The sequence below is a fragment of the Solanum stenotomum genome, chromosome 12 (genome assembly GCF_019186545.1).
Source record: "Solanum stenotomum isolate F172 chromosome 12, ASM1918654v1, whole genome shotgun sequence".
In the NCBI taxonomy this organism is placed as follows: Eukaryota; Viridiplantae; Streptophyta; class Magnoliopsida; order Solanales; family Solanaceae; genus Solanum; species Solanum stenotomum.
Window position 1 is genome coordinate 11239302 of NC_064293.1, and position 22578 is coordinate 11261879.

The window sequence follows — 22578 nt, forward strand, 5'->3', positions numbered from 1 at the left end:
AATTAACTCAAGAAATACCGAATTTCAAACAAATCCTAAGATACCCTAATTCAAACAAACCCCAACATTAAAATTTTCATTTCACAATCAACAAACACAAACGAACAATCAAATAATCCCTAATTCAAACTAACCACCAAAAACCCCTAAATCATTCACGTACTAACTAACAATCAATAAAAAAAACTAATTCAATACACTAATTAACAATTCAATACTCAAATTGAATGAAATTAAAAATAATATTATGAAACCCTAACCTTCAATTAAAGGAGAAGGGCAGTGGATCGAGGTCGGGGTCAGTTGGCCGGAGATGTTGTTGCTCTCCTCGCCGGCTGCTGATGTTGATTGCTTGGAGTTCGCTGGCCGGAGCAGTTGAGGGAGAGACAGAGCAGCGAACTTTCGTTGATTGGAGAGACGAGAGGGAGGCGGCGATTTGTCTCGCCGTTCTCGCTGGTGAGAAGAGAAGGGAGGGAGCAAGGATAGAAGAGATGAGAAGAGGAGGGCGACAAGAGGAGGGCGACGGGAGGAGGCTGGCTGCTTGAGAGAGAAGAAAAGAATGAGTTTTCAAAATTAGAGGGTTTGGTCTTTTTTTAGGTCAAAAATAGGAAGGTTAGGTAGATTTAATTTGAGCCATTGGATTAGTTAAGATGAGCGGCTAGGATTTGATCTAGGATTCACTTAAAGGATGGAGGGTTAAGATTTAAACTAATGTTTCAAGATTTGGACAAAAAGGGTTATAATTGCAATGAATGAATGGCTAAAATTGCAACTAAAATTAATATAAGAGGCTATAATTGAAAAATGAAATTGGATTGAGGTGGCTAGAATTGCAATGAATTGAATAAGGAAAAAGCTAGAATTGAAAGGAATTAGATTAGAATGGGCTAAAAATTAAATGATTTCGAGAAAAATTAAAGAAATGCTATCCAATTAAAATACTACAAATATTATAACATTTTATATAATAAAAATCACTTAAATTTTAAAACATTTGAATAAAATAATTATTCCGAGTTTTACTTATAATTTTAAAAATATTTTAATAATATTTACAATAATTTTATAAAGCATGCAAACTAAAATATATAATTTTTAGACAAATCGATTAAAAATTTAAACTCGGAATATTTTTAAAAAAACACGTATTTAACCAAATAGCACTTCCGAAAGGGTTATAGGTCTGTCAAAATTGGATGTCAACATACCGACATCGTGAAGTCAATATTATCTAAATAAAATAATTATTTAAATATACCGACCTCCTTAGGTCGGTATTTATTAATTTATTTTAATATTAACTCACCTTTTGAGGTTGATTTTATTAATTAAAATTACATATACATACATACATACATACATACATATAGGCCAAACACATATACAGCCCCTCAAACTTGCCCTCATTTTTCATTTTGGCACTCCAACTTAGCCTTGTTCCATTTTAACCCTTAAACTCCATTTTTTCTGTACCATTTAAACACTTATACTAATTTTTATGATTTGTTTTTATTTATGTTCTTCAATTGCAATTTCTTATTTTAAAAAAATAGACGTGTGCCTGTTAATTAAAAAAATTAAACATTCGCGAACGAACATAAAAATTTTCAAACAATAATATTATTTTTTGATATTTCTCTGTATTTTTGCATGAAAATAAATTGACGAAAGTTCTTTGATTTTCTTTCTTAAACATTCAATCAAATTAAATAACACTACTTATTTATTTTTTCTTATCATCTAGGCTATCTAAATTTAACGCAAATACTCACTTTTAATTTTTAATATAAATCAATACGAATAAAAAAATCCATCTTCAAAAAAACTCGACTGACTTAGTTAATAACACTACTAAAAAAAGACTCTTGTTCATTGCTAATAACACTACTAAACAATGTTAAAACTCGATTGACTTTGTTAGGTTGTCAGTGATTTTAAAGAAAGAAAACCAACACAATTTCGTCGGTTATTTTTCACACAAAAATACATAACACTCTTAAAAAGAAATTATTATTTTTTAAAAAGAATTATTTTTTGTTAATTTTTAATTTTTTAACTAAAATTAAATGACACATGTCGATTTAAAATAAGAAGTTGCAATTGAAGAATATATATAAAAATAAATAAATCATAAAAATAGTATTTCGTGTTAAAATGGAACATAAAAAATGGAGTTCAAGGGTTAAAATGGAACAAGGCTAAGATAAAGTGCCAAAATGAAAAATGTGGACAAGTTAGAGGGGTTGTATATGTGTTTGGCCATATATATATATATATATATATATATATAATTTAACTACACATCAACAAAAGTTTAATTTAATAAATTTAATTTATCGATCAAGTTAATTTTATAAATTTAAATTATATACCTTCTAATTATATAAATTTAATTTTATTGATCAACAAAAGTTTATCAATATCAAATTTAATATATAAATCTCCTTGAATTGATCATCGGTATTTCTTTAATTGATAATGTATTTCATATCTGAATCACTAGTATATAAGACTTGATTTGTTAAACTACTCGAGGAATATATATATAATTAATCAACGTATTTCATACTCCGATGAAGTATCCTTTACATGTCATCATAATTAGGAGGTGATCACTACACTTGACATCCATTCAAGATCGAACGTATATAATAATACTATCTCGCATTTCACACTGGAATGGATTATATGTTAGCTCTTCACCTCTACTACTTCATGACATGAAAAATTAAGTTTATGATTAGACGACGGACTTATAGGATTTGTACATTACTTTATAAATATAAGTATAATTATTTCCTAATTCATATCAACGTAGTTTCATACTTTAAATATGGATTATAGATATTTTTTTATTTATTTCACGAATTCTAACATTTTATTTGTAAAAGTATACAAAATTGTTACACTTTTTGAACAATTAATCGTAGGTGTAAAATGAAATTTTAATATTATGCACAATAGCAAAATTATGATTAATAGGAATATTTTAAACGTACCGACCTTCGGATGTCGCTTTTATTAAAAGTAATTAGATATAATAAAAAATACCGACCTCATGAGGTCGGTATCACATTAAATTTTAAGATAAATAAAAAATAATCATGTTAATTAAATAATATTGACATTAGGAGGTTGGTATTTTATATTAAATTATTTTTTAACTTATATAAAAGCGTCATTTGGAGGACGATTTATTTAAAGTTAATTGAAAATATTAATTTATTACATACTATTTAATTTTACCGACATCTGGAAGTCGGTATTATAATTTTTTTTTATTTTTTATTTTACGCAAAATCATTTTCCGGAAGATGATTTAAATAAAGTTAAATCAAAATATTTCTCAATTTTGTTTTTATATGGAGAAATGGGGAAAATCGCGTCTGCTAGTGCAGATATTTTTAAAAAAGCGAAGGACAACGTCTCTACGTCCGTCGCTTTTTTAAAAAAATGTTTGACCAACATTTTGACCAAAAAGCGACAGACTAAGAGACATTGTCCGGCACTTTCTTAAAACATTTGACCAGATATTTTAACCAAGAAGCGACGGACATAAAGATGTTGTCCGTCGTTAATTTAAAAAATAATTAAACAATTAAAATTAATAAAAAGCGACGGACGGCGTGACTTTTTTAAAATTAATAAATAATTATTTTTAATTAAAAGCAACAGATTGCGTCACTATCTATATAAAATAATTAATTAGCAAAAATACACAAAAAAAAGCGACGGACTAAGCGATGCCGTCTGTCGCTTTTAAAAAAAATTTAAAAAAATATATTTTAATTAAAAAGCGACGGACTAAGAGGCGCTGTCCCTCACTTTTTAAAAATGTTTGACTAGATATTTTGACCAAAAAGCGACGGACTAAGAGATGCCGTCCATCGCTTTTTTTAAAAACTAATTAATAAAATATAATAAATTAAAACGACAGACAGTGTGGTTATTGTTTAATTTATAAATAATTATTTTTAATAAAAAGCGACGGACTAAGAGATGCACTCCGTCGCTTTTTGTAAAACAATTTTAAAAATAATTATTTTAATTAAAAAGCGACGGACGGAATCTCTTAGTCCGTCACTTTTTTGGAGCGACGCTGTCCGTCGCTTTTTCTTCCGTCGTTTTTTAGCAGTTTTTTAGTAGTGTTTGTTTATGTGGGATCCATCAGGAAATTCGAGAAATTGCTCATCTCTAGAGAGCTATGGGTTTCAAATGCATGTCTGATTTTGGATATGATGAGCTTTGTGATGATTATGAAGAAGTGACAGATTTCCGAAATTTGAGTTATGACAATTCACATCTTGTTAATATCAAAATATAGTCTAAATAGTGATGTTGTGCAACAAGTCCAGTATGTTTGAGAAGTGATCTTTGTGTGTTTTGTAACTATAAGAGAATGCATGCCGATGTGTGTGTATGGAAGGAGTATCGTGTTAAGGAGTCTTGAACATATTTACATCAATATTATCTTCCTAATGATCCTGTGGGTGATCAGTTTGTCTATTCTTTTGCATGTGAAATAAACACTACCAAAAAAAGGTCAAAAGCCAAAAAAAGATGTCGGTTTTTTAAAAATATTTTAACTTGTGTTTTTTTAAAACCAAATCGACCTCTGGATGTTGATATTTTGCAAAAATAAATATAGTTGTAGAGTATTATAAATAAGAAAATGGAAAATATTAAACCGACAAGCATCAATGGTCTAGTGATCTTAAACATATTGCCTAATTCAGTGGTGGAGCCAGGAATTTCACAAAGGGTGTCCACTAGTGAGATTCGAACACACGAGCACCACCTCATTCCAAGGAGGTGAAACCATTGGGCTACAATAGCTTGTTGTGTTAAGGGTGTTCAAAATATGTTATTTTAATCATTTCGTGTAATATGTTACTTGTATATACAACATTTTTTTTCTTCGACGAAGGGTGTCCAATTGGACACCCTGATCACGATGTGACTACGCCACTACTGCCTATCATAGTAAGGGAGGGGGGGGGGGGGGGGNTTCAAACTTGAGATGGTGCATTTTATTATTGTGTAGTTTAAAACATCAACCTTAGAGATCGATAATTTTTGAAAAGAAAATAATAAAGATACTGACCTCCGAAAGTTAATTTTTTTTACTCGATCAGATATTCAAAGATTACTAGCTATAAGGGAAACATTTTCATTGAAAGCTTAGTTTGACCCCTTTTTACGAAGGATCCCAAGGATGTAACAACTACGAAGGCTAGAAAAGTTTAAATGAAGACAATCATTTCATTAATAATTTGGTTAGAGTTTTCTATATATTTTTCTCTGGTGTTGTTATATTTTCATTTCAAATATAGAACAAGACATTGCATATATTATGCCTATCGTTGAACTATCCTAGAGATCTTGTTAATTCTGTGTACTGCTCAATTGTAGATTTTATGATCCAGATTCATATCATTATTCACTACATGAAATCAGAGACAAATAATTTATGAGAATTGATATGTGCAACACACGTACACTAAAACTAGTAATCATATAAATAAGAATAGACTTCGAAATTTAACACTAACAGAAGTTTTTGCCACATGAAAAAAATCATATTTTGATTGTTTTGGTGTCACTTTTCTTTTTTTTTCAATTTTTGATGTTGCATAGTTCAAATAACAAATGATTAAAGACACATAATTTAGTTGAATTCGATTTCCTACATATTAGGAAAATAAAAATCCTAAATTTAGGATAATAATTAAATTACTATTTTGTGTAGTATGAAATAAATTTTTAAAGAGTGAAAAAGCAAACTACATTCGCTAAGGTCCTTCCCGTACCCACTTTGCTGCTGGGCTATGTGTTACTATTGGTTTAAGTGGGGTCAAATTAATTATATACAGTGTTTTATTTCAAAAAATAGATTGAATATATATGTATATACAATGTAGCTTTTTGACGAATGAACCCACTTGCAACCAAATAGGTCCGCCCCTGGTGAAGACATTTAACCGCGTTGAATATCATAATATTGTTCATGTTATTATAACTTACTAGCCATGGACACGTGCGCTGCACGTGTGAGCCATGTTAAGTTGTATCATTCTCTCTGGAGAGACATTTGTAAAGCAGTGTTGTTATGAGTTGGTGCATTATTATTGATGTAGTAGAAGTGTACATTGTGTTAATTAGTCTTCTGATGAGTGCATGAGCTATTATTGATCTCGTATAGGAAAAAAGATATAATTTATGTATTTAATAATATGTAGGAACGACAACATGAAGTTAATATGAAGCGTCAAAATAGAAGCATGAAAGTACTGTAAATTATGAATAATGATAATATTAAAACATTAGAATGCAATACAATACCAACAAAGAAAAAACGTAAACAGTAAATCATAAAGAAACAATAGAATAAAGTATGGAGTATCTGTCTTCTTCTTCTTGCTCACGTTTTTAGTGTGTATAATATTGTGTAAAATGTCACCATCTATATATGTGAGATGATTGAGATACTCAAAGAACTATTATGAATATGACATTAATGCATTGAAGAGTATGGGTCGATGAAGAATCCATTATGTTTGCATAGGTGTGTATGTGCCTTCTAAACTTGAGATTTGAAGCAATGTAATGTTGTTAGGACTGTAGGATCTGTAAAGAGTAAATTATCTGTGTTACAATGACCATATATGTATATGGGGTTATCGTACCTAAAACTTCCTTATAGACAATGTTCTTTGTGTATGTCCCATTTTGACGTTTGGGTTGCTCTGTTAGGACAAGTACTTTTGTTGTGGACATAGATATCCCTCCTGAGAGTGCCACGTACAATTGACCATGTGAGAAAACATGTTGGAGCAAATACAAACCAACCTTTTGAATTGTTTGACTTTGTGCTTTATTTATAGTCATTGCAAAGCAAAGGCGTACTGAAAATTGCTTTCGAATGAATTTTAATGGATATCCTTCATTTTCTGGTGGTGATAGTTGAATTCTAGGAAGAAACACATGCTTCGTAGCAAAATGACCACTTGATATTTCGGTATGCAGGACATTTTGGGTGAAGCCTCGGCATATCATTCGGGTGCCATTGCATAAGCCATTTGAAGGGTCTAAATTACTTAGCAGCATGATGGGTGCATTTTCCTTTAATTCTAACATGCATATGTCAAAATCTATCCATATTGATATTTGTTATCGCCTCTTTATGATTGTAATTTGTGATGTATTATCTTCAATACCTATGTGGCAGGAGACCGTTTGGTGTTAAAGTATTTAGATATTCTTCTTGGTAATAGTTGTTGGTGTCATCTTCTGCTGAGTCAAAGCTATTGAATATCTTGCTGCTATGTCTGACTCTGTTAGGAATTTTGGTGTCCCTTGACTTTATCCCACTTCATTGATCACTACGCTATATATACCTTTGGACGAGCCTATAAGAAACAATTGACAAGTGCAACCAATACTTTAATTGAGTATTCATAAAGCCGTTTCTGTTTCTCAAGTATATATATGACGCTTAAAAAATTGTTACCTGCAATAGTGTACACTATCGCTAAACTTCAAAGTAATGCAGGCTAGAAGGATAAGTTCTTATGTTTTGATTGTTTGTGACCAGCACTGTTACTGTCGGGTTTTGGAATTGTTGGTAAATGTCTGGGCGTATCACAGTGAACGACAGATGGTTTACATTAATCCTCACTTAGGTGCGGTGGAAGAGCAGCACTCAGTTGAGCAGCGAAAAGTACTTCAACATGACATTGTTGAAGAGTATGGATGAAGACTTGGCAGAAGCTGCTGATGACAATTACCATCCATATGAAACATGGTTGTGGCCATTAACGGGAGAGATATATTGGCAAGGGATATATGAAAGGGAGAGATACAGGCAAAAAATGGACAAGAAGAGAAAGACAAGAGAGAAACAACAGGACAGAATGAAACACGGATATAAACAAAAGCCAGACTCGAAGAGACCATGCCAGGTATATAATGACTTGCTCCTTCTGACTGGTAGGAATTTTGGTCTCCCTTGTTTTTATCCCACTTCATTGATCACTACACTAAACCTTTCGATGAGCCTCTAAGAAACAATTGACAACTCTAATCAATATTTTAATTGAGGTGATCCTAATTTCAAGGTGGTTAGCTAATTTAAAGTCAATGAAAATATAGACTTGACACAGGTTGGTCTTCATCTGAGAGTTTGTTTAATAGTAAAATACTATGGTAGCAGTAAGAAAACAACCCTTTCATATAAGACCATCTAAAAGCTATCAAGTAAAAGTGATCGAAATGTGCGAGGAAACCAAGGGTGTAAATATATTTTCGATTAACATCAAAACAAAGCAAAAGCAAAGCATCAAGGTCAGGAAAGTAGATTAACCTTAAGAAAGCTCCCTCGTCTATTGTACCCTACATCAAAGTAAAACACCTGCAGTGTTTAAAAACCAGAAAACAACATTTAACAGAAGTTAATGATTAAAAGTAAAAAAAAAAACACTCAAGAAGATAAAAAGGAACTGAAAACTGCATAAACTCCAATATATGTTTTCCATCACAGGCTGTTCATACCATCTTGGATAAAACTTTCTACTTGAGCACTATGCATACTTTCACTTAAATGACAAAACAACAACACTGCACAAATAATGACATAACAGAGAAGAATTCGCAGCATCATTTCCCAAGAAACTATTGATGAATTGCGAGCTTGGGATGGCTCAGCATGGTGATGGAAAACAATACATGGAACTGGACCATTCTAAGGGTTATCATCCTTCTGATCAGAATGTGCACTGGACTCTCTGATTGTCCTCTCCTTCATTTATGATCACAGTTGCCAGACTATTTTGTTCATTATCTAGTTTGATATCTTCAAGGCTGTCTGTTGACAATTGACCGTAACTATTATGCAACAAAAAACAGAGCAGCAAAAAAATTTACATGCTAATGATGTATTTGATTCAGGCACAAAAAAGAGAAACAAATTAATGGACAATAACATGTTGTTGGAGATATTTATATAGATGAGTGAAGTATCTGAAAATGTTTTGAAAGAGCGGATAATTTAAGTAATGGAACTTGAGCGTTGGAGAAGGGAAGGTGGTTACACTGATCGAGGGAGGTTGAACAGCAACTATAGGCCTGTTATAGTGATCGAGGGAGGTTGAAGAGAAACTATACGTTTCTGAAGAATTAAATTAGGGCTGACAGCAAATTTATTTTTTAATAAATTAATATTTAACTAATATTTTTAATAAATTAATATTTAAGTAATACTGTAGGGTTAAAACGGTAAATCAACTTGGGTTAGGAGCTTCCTACTTATAATAATAATAATAATATATATATATATATATGTGTGTGTGTGTGTGTGTGTGTGTGATGATAAGTGAGAAATGGGCTTCTGGTGGACTTAGAACACAATAAGTTCTCAATTTCTCATCTTTTTATTCTCATACTCAAATAAGTTCAAGCAACTTAAATGCACACTCATTTTAGGCGAATTTAAAGGAAAAATAATTGATGGACTGATACTTAATGAACAAGCTAAGTTTAAATCTATTATCAAAAGGAAAATGACCATTTTTTGGAAAAAATTATGTAGAATATTTTTTGGGGTACAATAAGGAAATATTTTCAGAATACAGAGAAAAACATAAAAATGTGATCTTCTCAAATTTTCACAACACAAATGAATTGAAGTTCAAGCAACAACTTAAATGCACACTCAATTTAGGCGAATTTAAAGGAAAATAAATGATCAAGTAATACTTAGAGAACAAGCTATGTTTAAATCTATTACCAAAAAGAAAATGACCATTTTTTGGGAAAAGAATTATATAAAATATCTTTCGAGGGACGATAAGGAAATATTATCATAACACAGAGAAAAAACATCAAATACTTTGTTGTCTTCTTAAATTTCTACAATACAAATGGAATCTAAAGCCTTCAATCTACACCAAAAGTGGAGCAAACACACTAGCCATGCTCCATTTTCTACTTCTTCCGTTCAAGATTCAAACTTTAAATCCAATGATCTTGCTAGTAGAGCTCATCACTGAATTCTCCCTCTTGAAATTCAAGTTTGTATCAAATTCTGACTTCATTTAATCTTTAATCCTGAATTTGTCAAGATCTATCTCCATCGATTTGCTATAATAACAAGTGATTCACCTAAAAACATTAATCTTAAGGACTGTTCCATTCTTTATTTTATGACCATGTTACTAGGACAATTGACTTGGATTATCATGCAAAAATATCCTATGAATCTATTAAGTTGGTGGGTTCCTTCAATGAGTTGATATGTGTTGCCATTGAGGAAAATACATGTTTCTCTGGAATCCGCCAATTAAGAAGCTTAACATTGTCTAGTTCTGAAACCAATATCTTTTACATGTATGATTTTGGATACGATGAACTTCACAATGATTATAAGGCAATGGTAATCTACAAAAATGTGGGTGATTACAATTCACACTACAATGTGGGCAAAATATATATGTAGTTTGAATAATAATTCTTGAAAACGTTTGAATGATTTACAAAATGTGATTCAAATCTATAAATTGGGTATGCTTGTGAATGGGAAGCTTTATTGGGCTATTAATAATAAGCTTTTTGGTTATTATAATGATTGGGTTTTCCTTGTTGTTGACTTGGCTGATGGGAGATGGAAAAAAATGGAGAATCCTTGCTATGGAGAAGTAATGTATTATTTTTCGCTGTACCTCGGTTAGTTAGGAACTGATCATTTTGTCAGTCTACCTTGACTCTAGTATATGTGTGGGTTATGAAGGTATATGGGTTTAAAGAGTTTTGGACAAAGATGTTTAACATAATGTATACAGGGTATCATTCATTTGGTACACCCTTTTGCATGTCAAGTGAAGGTGAATTTTTGTTTGAGAACATATTATTTTTCATGATTTATAATCTAAGTAATGACTCAAAGAGATTTCCAAGAACTCCAACTATGATTACCTTGTTGAGGCAAAGCTCTACGTTGAAAGCTTTGTTTGGCCCTTTTGCGAAACGTACCAGGAATGCAACAACATCAAAGACAACAAAAGCTCAGATGAAGACGATTAATGTGTGCTAAATAATTAGCTAGTAAGAGTTCTCTATACCATTTTCTCAACAACTATTAAATTCTGTTTCTTTTCTCAAATATAAAGCAACAAGACATTGCATATTAGGGACATTAACCTTATCTGCTTCATGAAACAATTTCCTAAGAACAATAATTTTGGCTTAGGTGCTTGGTGTCTTCATCGTCAAATTATTTATATTCTTGAGAAGTATTTTAAGGGCCATGCCATGCCTCTAGATATAGTAAGAACAGAGAGCACAAGGAACGTGGATATCATGGCAGGTGAATTTGCTAATAACACCTAGGCATAGCCCATGATAGGGTTATTGTTTGATACAGTGCACTTCTTCAATAATAATTTAGTAGGGGAAAAGGAGGAACCACAACTATTATGGAACAATGGTTAAGGTCTAACATATTATCTATAATTTTGGTACTTTTCCTTGCTGGTAATAGATAATTTCTTATTTTTGTCCGTACGAAATTTAGTGATTTCCATGTTGGTAATAGCTAACCAAATATTTCCTTTAGGACATCTTCCCTTTGTTTTACTTATCTGGTCAACCAAAGGCTGAATTGTCTTTCACTTTGTCAATAATGTTGACATAACCAATGGTTCCTTGCAAGGATAGAACATTTCTTGAAGCAAATTAAGTTACTTTGATCTTAAGCGGGGTATGGGGTAAAAATATGAATTCTTAGGAGATAGATAATGGGGATAATTTTTCTTAAGAGTAGCCATGTCGCAAATGTCGCTGGTAGGGAAATAGATCTCATCTTTTTACTTAAACAAGGCTTACGATTTCTAATGAAATTGATTTTTGCAGACTTTTGTTCTTGATAAAGTAAATAGTGTTTTCTTAACTGTTATGTACACTTTCAGGAAATGCTGATGTTTGAAACAATGAATCCACTCCTAGCTGATTGCACGGGTAGAAATGAAGAAGGATATACTTTCTTTGGTTTTACTATTCGTTGTAATGTGCTGATGTTATTTCCTTGTATGTAGAACAAGATTTACGTTGATTGCATATCACATTTTATTGGTACCTTTTGAAGTTGGTTGATATAAATTTATGTCAACTGAAAATTTCCATTACAAGACCTGAAATACTTATTTATGAGCTATTCAATGTTCATAGTTTTAGAGCAACTAAGTGATTAGAAAACCAATGTTATCTGATTCTTGAAATGAGAAAACTTTTGCTCTTGATGGGTTTAAAAAAAAAAAACTGTTCACTATTTTCGCTCGAATAACTTTTATTAGCACAAGGAGATCATATTTTTGTAACGTATTCTCATTGCGTAAACTAATTGTCACATAATATTAGAAAGTACTATGTTTCACATAGTTGCATTGGGCTACTCTGTATTGCGTGTTTTCAGAAAATGATTCACTTATTAATGCATTCTAGCAGCTATTTATTACTCGAATCTTTCCTCTTGGGCATTCATGATCTTCAGTTCATGAAACAATTTATTGATATGTTATGTATGCAATGACTGGATTTAATATGTGGACAAGTGATTTTAATGATGAAACTATTTTATTTCAAGAACAAAATCTGAATTTAAATTAGGGAACAAGCTCAAATATGTCATTGAACTTTGAGAAAAGGCTTATTTATGTCATCTGTTAAAAGTTTGGCTCATCTATGTCATTGCCGTTTGAAAAAAGGCTCATCCATGCCAATATTTTTTAACTCCGATTTTGCAAAATACTTTTTACCTCAAACAAAACCCAAACAACTATTAACACTTTTCAATTGGGGTTTTCGATCAAATGTTCTCTTTTTGCTTCTTCTTTCTCAAGAACTCATTAAAAAAAACTCCCAAATTTTCAATTTCTTTAATTTTTCATGAATTCACCTCTAAGCTCAGCCATATCATTTGAGTTCTTGAGGAAGAAGAAGAAAAAATAGTACATTTGAACCAAAATCACAATTGAAAAGTGTTACGTGTTGTTTGTGTTAGAGTATTGCTCTTATTTTCTTACCTTATTTGAATTTAATTTTTCTTTTGAAGGAAAGTCAAAACATTACCATAATTGTTTTTACTTTGTTTTTAAAGAAAAATATAGTTCTCTTCCATATTTGGTTTATTCTTTCCTTAAGAGGAAAATTTTGGAACTCTATAAATTGAAGACCCCTCTTCTCGTACCAAACCAAAATAATATAATTCACGATGTAGTCATTTAAAAAATTTTATTTTATGGGGAAATTATTCTCCCAATAAAGTTTCTTTTTTGTATATTAGTTTTCATATATAGGTCAATTGGCCAAATCATATAATAATATTATATTTTGAGTATAAATTTTTGTCATCTAATTATCACAAAGACCGTTTGCAATTGTAAGCTTACGCATGACGTCTTGATTTCTTTAGAACTGAACAACTTGGGGTCTTTGTTGAGGTAAAAAATAATTTTGCAAAATCGGAGTTAAAAAAATAATGGCATGAATGAGCCTTTTCTCAAACGACAATTATGAAGCTACTAGACTGAAAACTTTAACAGAGACTTGATTTTTCTTGAACACTACCTAAATTATAAATAAGAGGCGCTTTAAAAGAGAGATCATGCGTCCACATATACTTTTAACCACAATGACAATGCATGCAAGAAAATTAGGTTCCAAAAGTCTTAATTAAAACTAAAAATAGTTGAAAGCACATACGCTTTTCAAGTAGAATCATTAAAATCACACAGTTGAAAATTCTTCAAGCAAAGTACTTCAAAATGATCAAATTAAAACAAAGCATGTTTATTTTAAAGGAGCTCTGTGAGGAATTCCCTTCCTCTTGCGCTTCCGCTTCATCTCAGCAATCTTTCCCCATTTTGCTTCCACCTACAAATTCCATCATAACATATGTTATTCGCAAAAATATATATGTGTATTGACAGTGTAAATATATAATAATACCCTATCTGTCTCAATTTAAGTGTCTCGTTACTTTTTTTTTGATGCGTCTCAAAAAGAGGGGGTTTCCCCTATATTTGGTGTAAAGAACTCAAATCCAATATAACAATAACCACTTCTCAACTATATTGCTAAGACTAAAGTTCAATTACAATTCATAAAAGTAAACATAACAACTGAAACAGTAAAACCCCCAAACAAACATATAGAAATATCGAAAGTAAGACTAGAGATTGATTGGAGGAAGAAGGGAGATGAGAAAATACAGACACTTCAGAAGGGAGATGAGGAGAACTAAACTTTCACATAACAATAAGCCTAACCTATCTTTCCAACTTCTCTTCCTTTTAGACTAGTTGCTATTTCGGCATGGATCTCAAATCAACCTTCGTGAAGGTCTTTTGATATTATTACTTCTTCTTGACCCAATAACGGATTTCGTGACATCAAAATCCACGTGGGACTGGTGTTCACTATAAGAAAACTGTGAATTACATGGGGATTTTCTTGGAGATTAGTATGAAAATTCGCAGAAAACTTATTTTCTTGTAAATTTTCATACTAATTCCCAGGAAAATCCCCATGTTATTCACAACTTTCTTGTAGTGGTTGATTCATAACATTTAGTACTTCCTTTGTTCCAATTTATGTGACACACTTTCATTTTTTGTCAATTTTAATAATGATATAATTCTATATTTACAAACAATTTAGCTTTAAAATACTCATTTACCTTTAATGAGAGATTTTTAGCAACACAAACATCTATGAATTGTTTTGGACCATAAATTTCAAGTCTTTCTTTCTTTCTTAAAATTCACGTCAAGTCAAATAATATCACATAAATTGTGACGGAGGGAGTACATTTTTTCAATTTCAACATTCTATTCTCTAGGATTATACAACAACAACATATCTAATGAAATCTAACAAATGAGGTCTGGAGAGAGTAGACTGTACTCAAACCTTACCACTACCTCGTGGAAGTAAAGAGACTGTTTTCGATCAAGCATAATTTCCAGAATTCAATTTCAAAAAAATATTATAAAATAAAATAAAAATCATCGCCAAACAACCACTTAATTTGAAATGGAGGAAGTGATATGTACCTGGCAAGCAATGGAACAAAATTGAAATTGTTCAGGGTCATGCAATCTCCTTTTGCAAGTGAGACAAGTAGGATCTCCAGCAATTAAAGAGCCAGACCCACAATGTGGCAGAGGATTCAAAGCAATTACCCATTTCTTGTTGCATTTGTATGGCTGTACATAGCAAATTATATATATATCTCATCACTAACATATATATGCTAACAATGTAAAAGAAAAAATAATAAAAAAATCTTTGTTAGGCTTTGTGAAGCTTAACTTCAAATGAAAATGTTTGAAGTTATATATGACTAAAGTTCAGATATTTTTGCATGAAGTTAATACAGAAATAGCTGAACTTCATTGATAAGTGCATGAACTTCAGACAAACACAAAAAAAATCAACCATATGTTTCTTAATTAGTTCTAACATGAAAGATTAAACTTTAGCCATTTTGTTCAAGCTCAACTTCACCAAATGGGTAGACTTGCAAATTTTTACCCACAATATGACTTAATTAGTGGGTCCAAACGGAGATGGCTCAAGGATAGAGCCTAGTAAAACACTTGCTTTTAGACAAAGCCCCCCAAAAAATTAATAGTGATTGTATGAATTTATTGTCACTTAAAACAGAAGATTATAATAAAAAGTACAAATTTTATATTTGTATATATAAAAAAGTATCTACTTTTTATCATAAGTATTTTATAACTTTGAATTAAAAATCTCATTTTTATATTAATAAAAATAATGTCTTTACAATAACATTCAAAATAATACCGTATAAACAAATGACTAACATCTCATCAACTAATATTTAATTCTCACTCAAATGTTCAAATAAATTAATGTCCAGAGCATCAATTCATAATCAATATAATCTCTTTTCATTTCTAGTTGTAACGGTCTATATCAATTTAAATTTACCTGAATTAATTTGCAGTTAATATACTTCTCCATCTGCTGAAGAGGAACAACGTCTTTGTAAACATGTCGATAAATCTTTAGCTGGTCATGATTGTTGTGTTTGTTTGTAGAGATGCAATGCCTGCATAAATCTGAATCACATGTGATACAATACTTGTTCAGTTCACTCTTTTGAAGTTCACCATGCACCGAACATGTCCCAAAGAATGTCTTCTTCAACAATGGCCCTAGCCATGCTGGCATCTTCCCGCTAGGTTGCAATTTTCCCTACAAGTATAATCATTAGAATAATAGATTGTGATATTTTCGATTGAATTGGAAAAAGTTTTTCTCACTTTTTAAAATATAGTAATCTTACTAGAAGTAATATTATCATCAAATATACATAGTTAAGAAGATAATAAATACTTATCAAGCTAATTATCTCCTGAAACAATCTTTCTCATTATTTGAACACTAAATTTACTTGAAACGATATTGTCATCAAATATACATATATCAAAAGAATTATGAAGAAATAAAATATTTATCTATTAAGTATATCATCCAACAATTTTTTGATGAAGGTTAATGATTAGGAATGAACCAAATCCAATCAATTGATTAGTTTAGAGTTTAAGCTTTAGGAGAAACTAAAACTTCACTTCTTTCTAGTTGACTAAGTTCTAAGAACATCTACTTAAATTTTATGTATAATCAGAAATGTATATTAAGATTTTCTTGACCTTTCCGCGAGGTTTTCTTATGGTAATGATTGACTGATGAAAACTTTCAGTGTAACACAAAGAGAAACATTTCCATAAAATTCTGAGTTAATGACAGTATCCATGTCAATAATTAGAAAAAAAAAACAAAAAACACGAACCAAATCATATATATTTTTTGGTCCACTTTCTCCTTGATATGTTGTATGTGCGACTTAAGAGGTTGATATGCAGACTAAATTATCTTGAGAATATAATTTTAATTATGATTCATGAACTAATTTATCCCATATGAGAGGTGGGATAAAATAATTCCAAATTTGATAGGATAAGGTGGGCTATCTAGGAGAGGCTGCTACGAGAGCAACGGACCCTAAACCTTAGCAGCAGCCATGTCTGCACACATCTCTCCCCGGCCTTTAGTTGTGGGAGAGACAAACCCTAATCCTAATCAACAAGCATCCTTTGCTATTTGATTAACCACAAATCAAGCTGCCCAAATTTTGAAAAAAATCCAGTTGAAACAGATTCAATATGTACATGGAGAGCCTAAGATTCAATTCACAAAGGGAGAACGACAAGCTTTCACACAGGAAGAAGGATTACATCAAGATGTAATTATTAAGTTCTCATCCGATACACTAGAAGTGAAGGATTAACGAACAGTTTTACCTAAACACTTGGGCATCAAAGGAAACTGTTTAGTTAGTTTACTTGCTCGTAGACATATTCTGCTAAGGATAGACCAATATGAAGATTATGTGGTTGCTCTATCAAAATCAATAAGCTTTTTGCCTTTCCATGGAGAGCAACATCTTTATAGGGTATTTCCTTGGACAATAATTTTCAATTCAAGAGAAGAAACTTCAATGGACGCGGTGTGGATTTTGTTGCCTTGATTATCATCACACATTTATTTGCCAAGAGATCCTTTGTCGATGGCATCAGTGGTTGGAAGGCCAATAGCTACCGACAAGGCAACACAAGACAAGACAATGCCTATGGTGAAGGTGATACTCGATCTTATGGACAAGCTTCCTAAGAGGATGCGTCTCCAGTATTTGGATGAGCAGACCAATAAGATTCAAGAGGTTTTTCAGGAATTTGTTAATGATAATTTACCTTTATATTGTAACCACTGTAAGCATCAAGGTCACGATGAAAATTGTTGTCGATTGATTTTGAAAAAGAATCAAGATAACAATCACAAAGATAATGGAGTGGTTGGAGATGAACAATTCAATGGTGAGAAATTTCAAGGTGATTTGCGACAAATTTTAAATGAGAAGAGGGGACTAGCAAACATAGATCAAAGTATTGATGATAATACTCGAGTTGCAGATGCAAATAATAATGAAATAGCAATGATGGAAGCCATTAAAAATAATGGAGATCGAGTTGTAGATACTTGTGTTCGAGATGATACTCTTAATACTACAGTTACACTAAATTACACCTTAGCTACGGTCTCGCAGACTTTACTTTTGAGTGCAAAGGATGGTGTTACTAGTGATTCAGTGGTTCCTGTGATTAATTTGGAGTCTAATCTAGTTTCAAATCCTAAACTACCTACTACTGGTGTTTTATCTGGGAAAGATCCTATTTTGGTCACAATTGAAGATTCTGGCCAAGCTAATAAGGTGCAGCAGTGTGAAGATAATTTGGATCGAATTTTCGAATTTGGTGGTACATGTGATCATGACTTCACTTTGAAGGACAATGATAAGGGATGATGGACTGAAGTACCAATCAAAATGTTTACTCCAGGTAACACCAAACTACAACAACTAGATTGCACTAACCCAACACGCAAGGATGGAACGATAAATTGTGAAGATAAAGTATCAAGGAAGGTTGTGTGCTCTAACACCTTTGATGCCTTAAAGATCAATTTTGATCAAGAGCTCCATGCATTGTCCACTCCAATTCTTCAAGTTTCTAATCCAGAAACTACTAGAATAATCAAGGAGTCACATGCCGCAATGTTGAATAAACAAAACTCAATGGTCAAACCACATATGGCAACAATCAACACCTAAAATCATGATGTTCCTAATTCTCCATCATTGGAGTCGCTTGGAGAGAAAATATTTGGACAACAGTCAATCTCCAAAAGGAATGACAAGAGTTTGGGGAAGGAAACAAGTGATTCTAGATGGGCAGATTTAGTTGAGGAAGAAAAACATATTTCTGCACCTGCAAGGAGTAATTTAAGTCCTCAAGCACCCATATTTGTGCCTTTAAGTAAGGCAAATTCATCTATGGCAGTGACAATTGATAACTCCAAAAAGATCTTAATCATTACCACCAAGGTATTGAAAAAAAGCCATGAGCCAGAAGCTGGAGTTTCAAGACTTAGTCCAACTACAACTTATGATAGTGACTTGGGCAGTGAAAAGTTTGATGAGAATGATATGCTAGATATATTATTTGATAAGGTAGCCAATGATAGAGATCTCTCGCCTAGGAAACAAAGAAGTGGAAGCAACAAAAACAAAAAGAAGACGCATGAAAGGCAACATAGTTGGGATGGTAAGGTGACTGAGGAATTTATTCCAAGGCACCTACCAATGTGACTGACAAAGCAAAATCATATGTCAGTTTCAACAACCACACGAACCAGTAAATCCAAAAAGAAGTGATGAACTATCAAGTTTTGTTGGACATATTTGACGAAGAAGACAAGAGGTAAATATTTCAGGTTACTTTACACGGGCAATCCATCTCTTTTAGTTCTTACATATATAAAATGAAGTTTGAGGTTGATAACTCAACTTTATTCTTACATTTTGTATTTTTGAATTACTTAGTTGAGTATCATCACATAGTGTATTATAAACTCTATGATGAGATCATATAATAACTAATTTTCTCTAGCTCTTATTTTCTTCATGCTTGTTAATTAGTAGAGGTTCTTTACCTCATTAAGATTAGTAAGGTAAGACCTAGCTCTCCTTGCTTCTACTTTTCTCTTTGAGATCTTTTTTCTCTTTATTAATAAAACTAGCCCTAGGCACACATTGCCTAGCGGATTTGCTTTAAAAAAAAGGTGGGATATCTAGGATTTAGTGTGGAATTAGATCAACATCGTCAACAAAATACATAATAATCTAATCTCAAACTTAAGCGTGAGATATTTCATCTTATCTTGCACACCAAACAATCCTAGTACTCATGACATTTGTTTAAACCTCATTCCTTATCTTTCCATCACAGAGAGAAACTACATCACCTACTATGAGCTTTTGTCACAGTTTTTCATTTTAGAGAGACATCTGGTACATTCGAAACACACTAATCTAGATTTGGATCACATAGATTCCATTAAGGGGAAATGTTCCTCAACAGGCTTTCTCCATTTACAAGGTACAAATGAGATATTCGTTAAGAATGAAGGAATTTCATTCATCTGATCATACCCCTTGATGATGCACACCAATAATAGAAGGGAGGAAAGTTGTGTAGAGCTAGGGTCAATCACCTCACAAAACCTAAAACATGTGACCTTGGTTGAATAAATAATGATTATGAGACTCGAATAAAAATTTTATGACATGTGAGCTTGATTATTTTTATTTAGTCAAGCATATGAAAGTATTCAATAAAGGAATAACTATGGACTTAAGTAAACTTTTATCAACTTTAATTTTATATCAGAGAATTTGGACAGTTCATCAAGTCTTTTTTGCCACACCTCCCTAATAGGAATAAGAGTAATTTACAAATAGGGCTAATAAATTCGCCAATCGAAATATTAGGAAACAATATTTTGAATTTCTTCATTCGAAGTAAATTCTTCCAATTAAAAATATTAAGATAGAGAAGTACCCTTGACCACGATAAATCTCTTACAAAGTATATTTCAATAGGCTTATTGAAGGGTCCTATTGACATGCCTTCAATAGAAATCAAACCTACAAATCCATCAATTATAAGTCAGGTATCCTCACATAACTGACATAGACTAGTATTTTTTTCTTACGTCCCACTTAGTACATGTAATAAAGTCTAGAGTTTACATGTGAATCAAATTTTATTTTACTTCATCTTTTTATATTGATTTGTCAAGAAGATGATATATTTATAGGTTGAAAAGAGGGTCGAAGCAAAAACAAAGACTCTAACATACTAGGAAGTTGGTTTGTAGCAAATAGGATGTTGGCTTGACATGATTAGGAGTGTTGTTGAAGTATAACTAGTGGCTCAAAGTACATAGCCTGAATTAAGAGAGAGAAGCTCAGATCAAGTCCATGAACCAAGTTGAATGAAAGAACTAAACAAGGACATCAAAAATAGGGTTTTACAGGATGATTAAGGGTAAAATGATCATTTCATTCTATGTTGTGAAAATGCTTCCTTTCTAACGTGAAAAGAAGTAGAATGAACAACTAGAATACAAAATCGTTGAAAGTTCTTCATATTCTAGATTCCATTAGAGAAAAAAATATGTACATAACGTCAAAGTAGATTATAGTTAAAAGTATAAAACCATTACACGTTTAATTTTACGATATAAACAAGTCGTTAAAGCACACGACGACTCTCGCCTCCCTTATAACATGACAAGAAAATGAGACATTATATCCTTTTACACATTAATACTTGCCTAAAAATTGTTATTTCTTTTTCTTGCCAAAATTAATGGGATGACATAATTAGTGAATATCATTTCAAGAATTGTTACGATACATTGGTAAAAGAAAATTTGGGGTTGATGACTCAATTTTCTTCTTGTCTTTTACAATTTTGCACTACTTAAGCATATCATCATAAAGTGCAATAAACAAATGTGTAATCATAGTATACCTAGTGCTCTCTAACTTTTATTTTATTCATGCTTGCTAATAATTAGTGGAGGTTTATTATCTTATTAGGATAGGTAAATAAGGTCTGGTTTTTCTTGCTTATACTTATCCTTACTAAGAATGCTTTAATTTTATTTTATTAATTAAAAAACCACTAGACATGTGGTATAAAATCGTCAAAAAAATCTTTTATTTTGTAAAGACATGTATACATATCTAACATGAAAGAGTTATCAAGAAAAGACTTTGAATTGTAAAATCAAGAGTAAATTACATCACTCAATTATACCCTCTAATTAGTAGAAATTCTTGACTGATTAAAAATCGTGCTATTGAAATAAATTCAAAATAACAGTAAAAAGTAATTCTCTCATAAAATTAGTCAGGAAAACTTCCTATTTATTATCATTTCTAAATGTCACAGAGATCAATTGTTTAAAACAAGATGATGTAAATAATTAAGTTCAAATTTATTTTATTAATTAATTTTTATGAAAATCAGTCACAACTCATAACACAACTTCACATAGTAGATCCAAATTCAATTTCTTGAAAATTCTCTATCTTTTATACAAATCAATTAAGAGGCTATCAAACCTATAGTCTCACAGAAAACCATAGAAATAAACAAAGGATTTTTTTTTTTATCAACAATCAAATCAGTAACGCTACACATGAAATTTTATCAACAATCAAAGGAAAAATTTATTTATTGTATTTCCTTTGAAATACAAATGCATAAACAAAATGGTACGAATTAAATCTCACACAAATACATAGAAATAAACAATCAATTTTGAATGAATTAAAATCCAATTATAAGATATCTAACTCTAGAATATTAAAACTAACAAAAAAAAATTGAAAATTAGTAATGCTACACATATATACGTATGTACCTGCTCATTTGTTTCAAAAGGTGATGAATTAGAGCTATTCATTTTTTTTTCTTCCATTTTTCTCCTCTCTAGAGTGTATCAATTTTCTGAAAATGGTATTTGAAGAAGTCACATAAAACTATTAGTAGGATTTTATTGCCAATGTATTGTTCCCTTGAA

General features: G+C 31.4%; 1 protein-coding gene across 1 annotated transcript; it reads right to left on the minus strand.

Moving 5' to 3' along the window:
- Window positions 1-13839: 13839 nt before the first annotated feature.
- Window positions 13840-22461, minus strand: LOC125847621 (protein RGF1 INDUCIBLE TRANSCRIPTION FACTOR 1-like). Its single transcript, XM_049527261.1, has 4 exons — window positions 22420-22461; window positions 16012-16278; window positions 15105-15257; window positions 13840-13923 (listed from the first exon to the last, which is right to left on the minus strand). The coding sequence occupies exons 1-4, from the start codon at window positions 22459-22461 to the stop codon at window positions 13840-13842; spliced, it is 546 nt and encodes a 181-aa protein (XP_049383218.1).
- Between the last annotated feature and the right edge of the window lie 117 nt (window positions 22462-22578).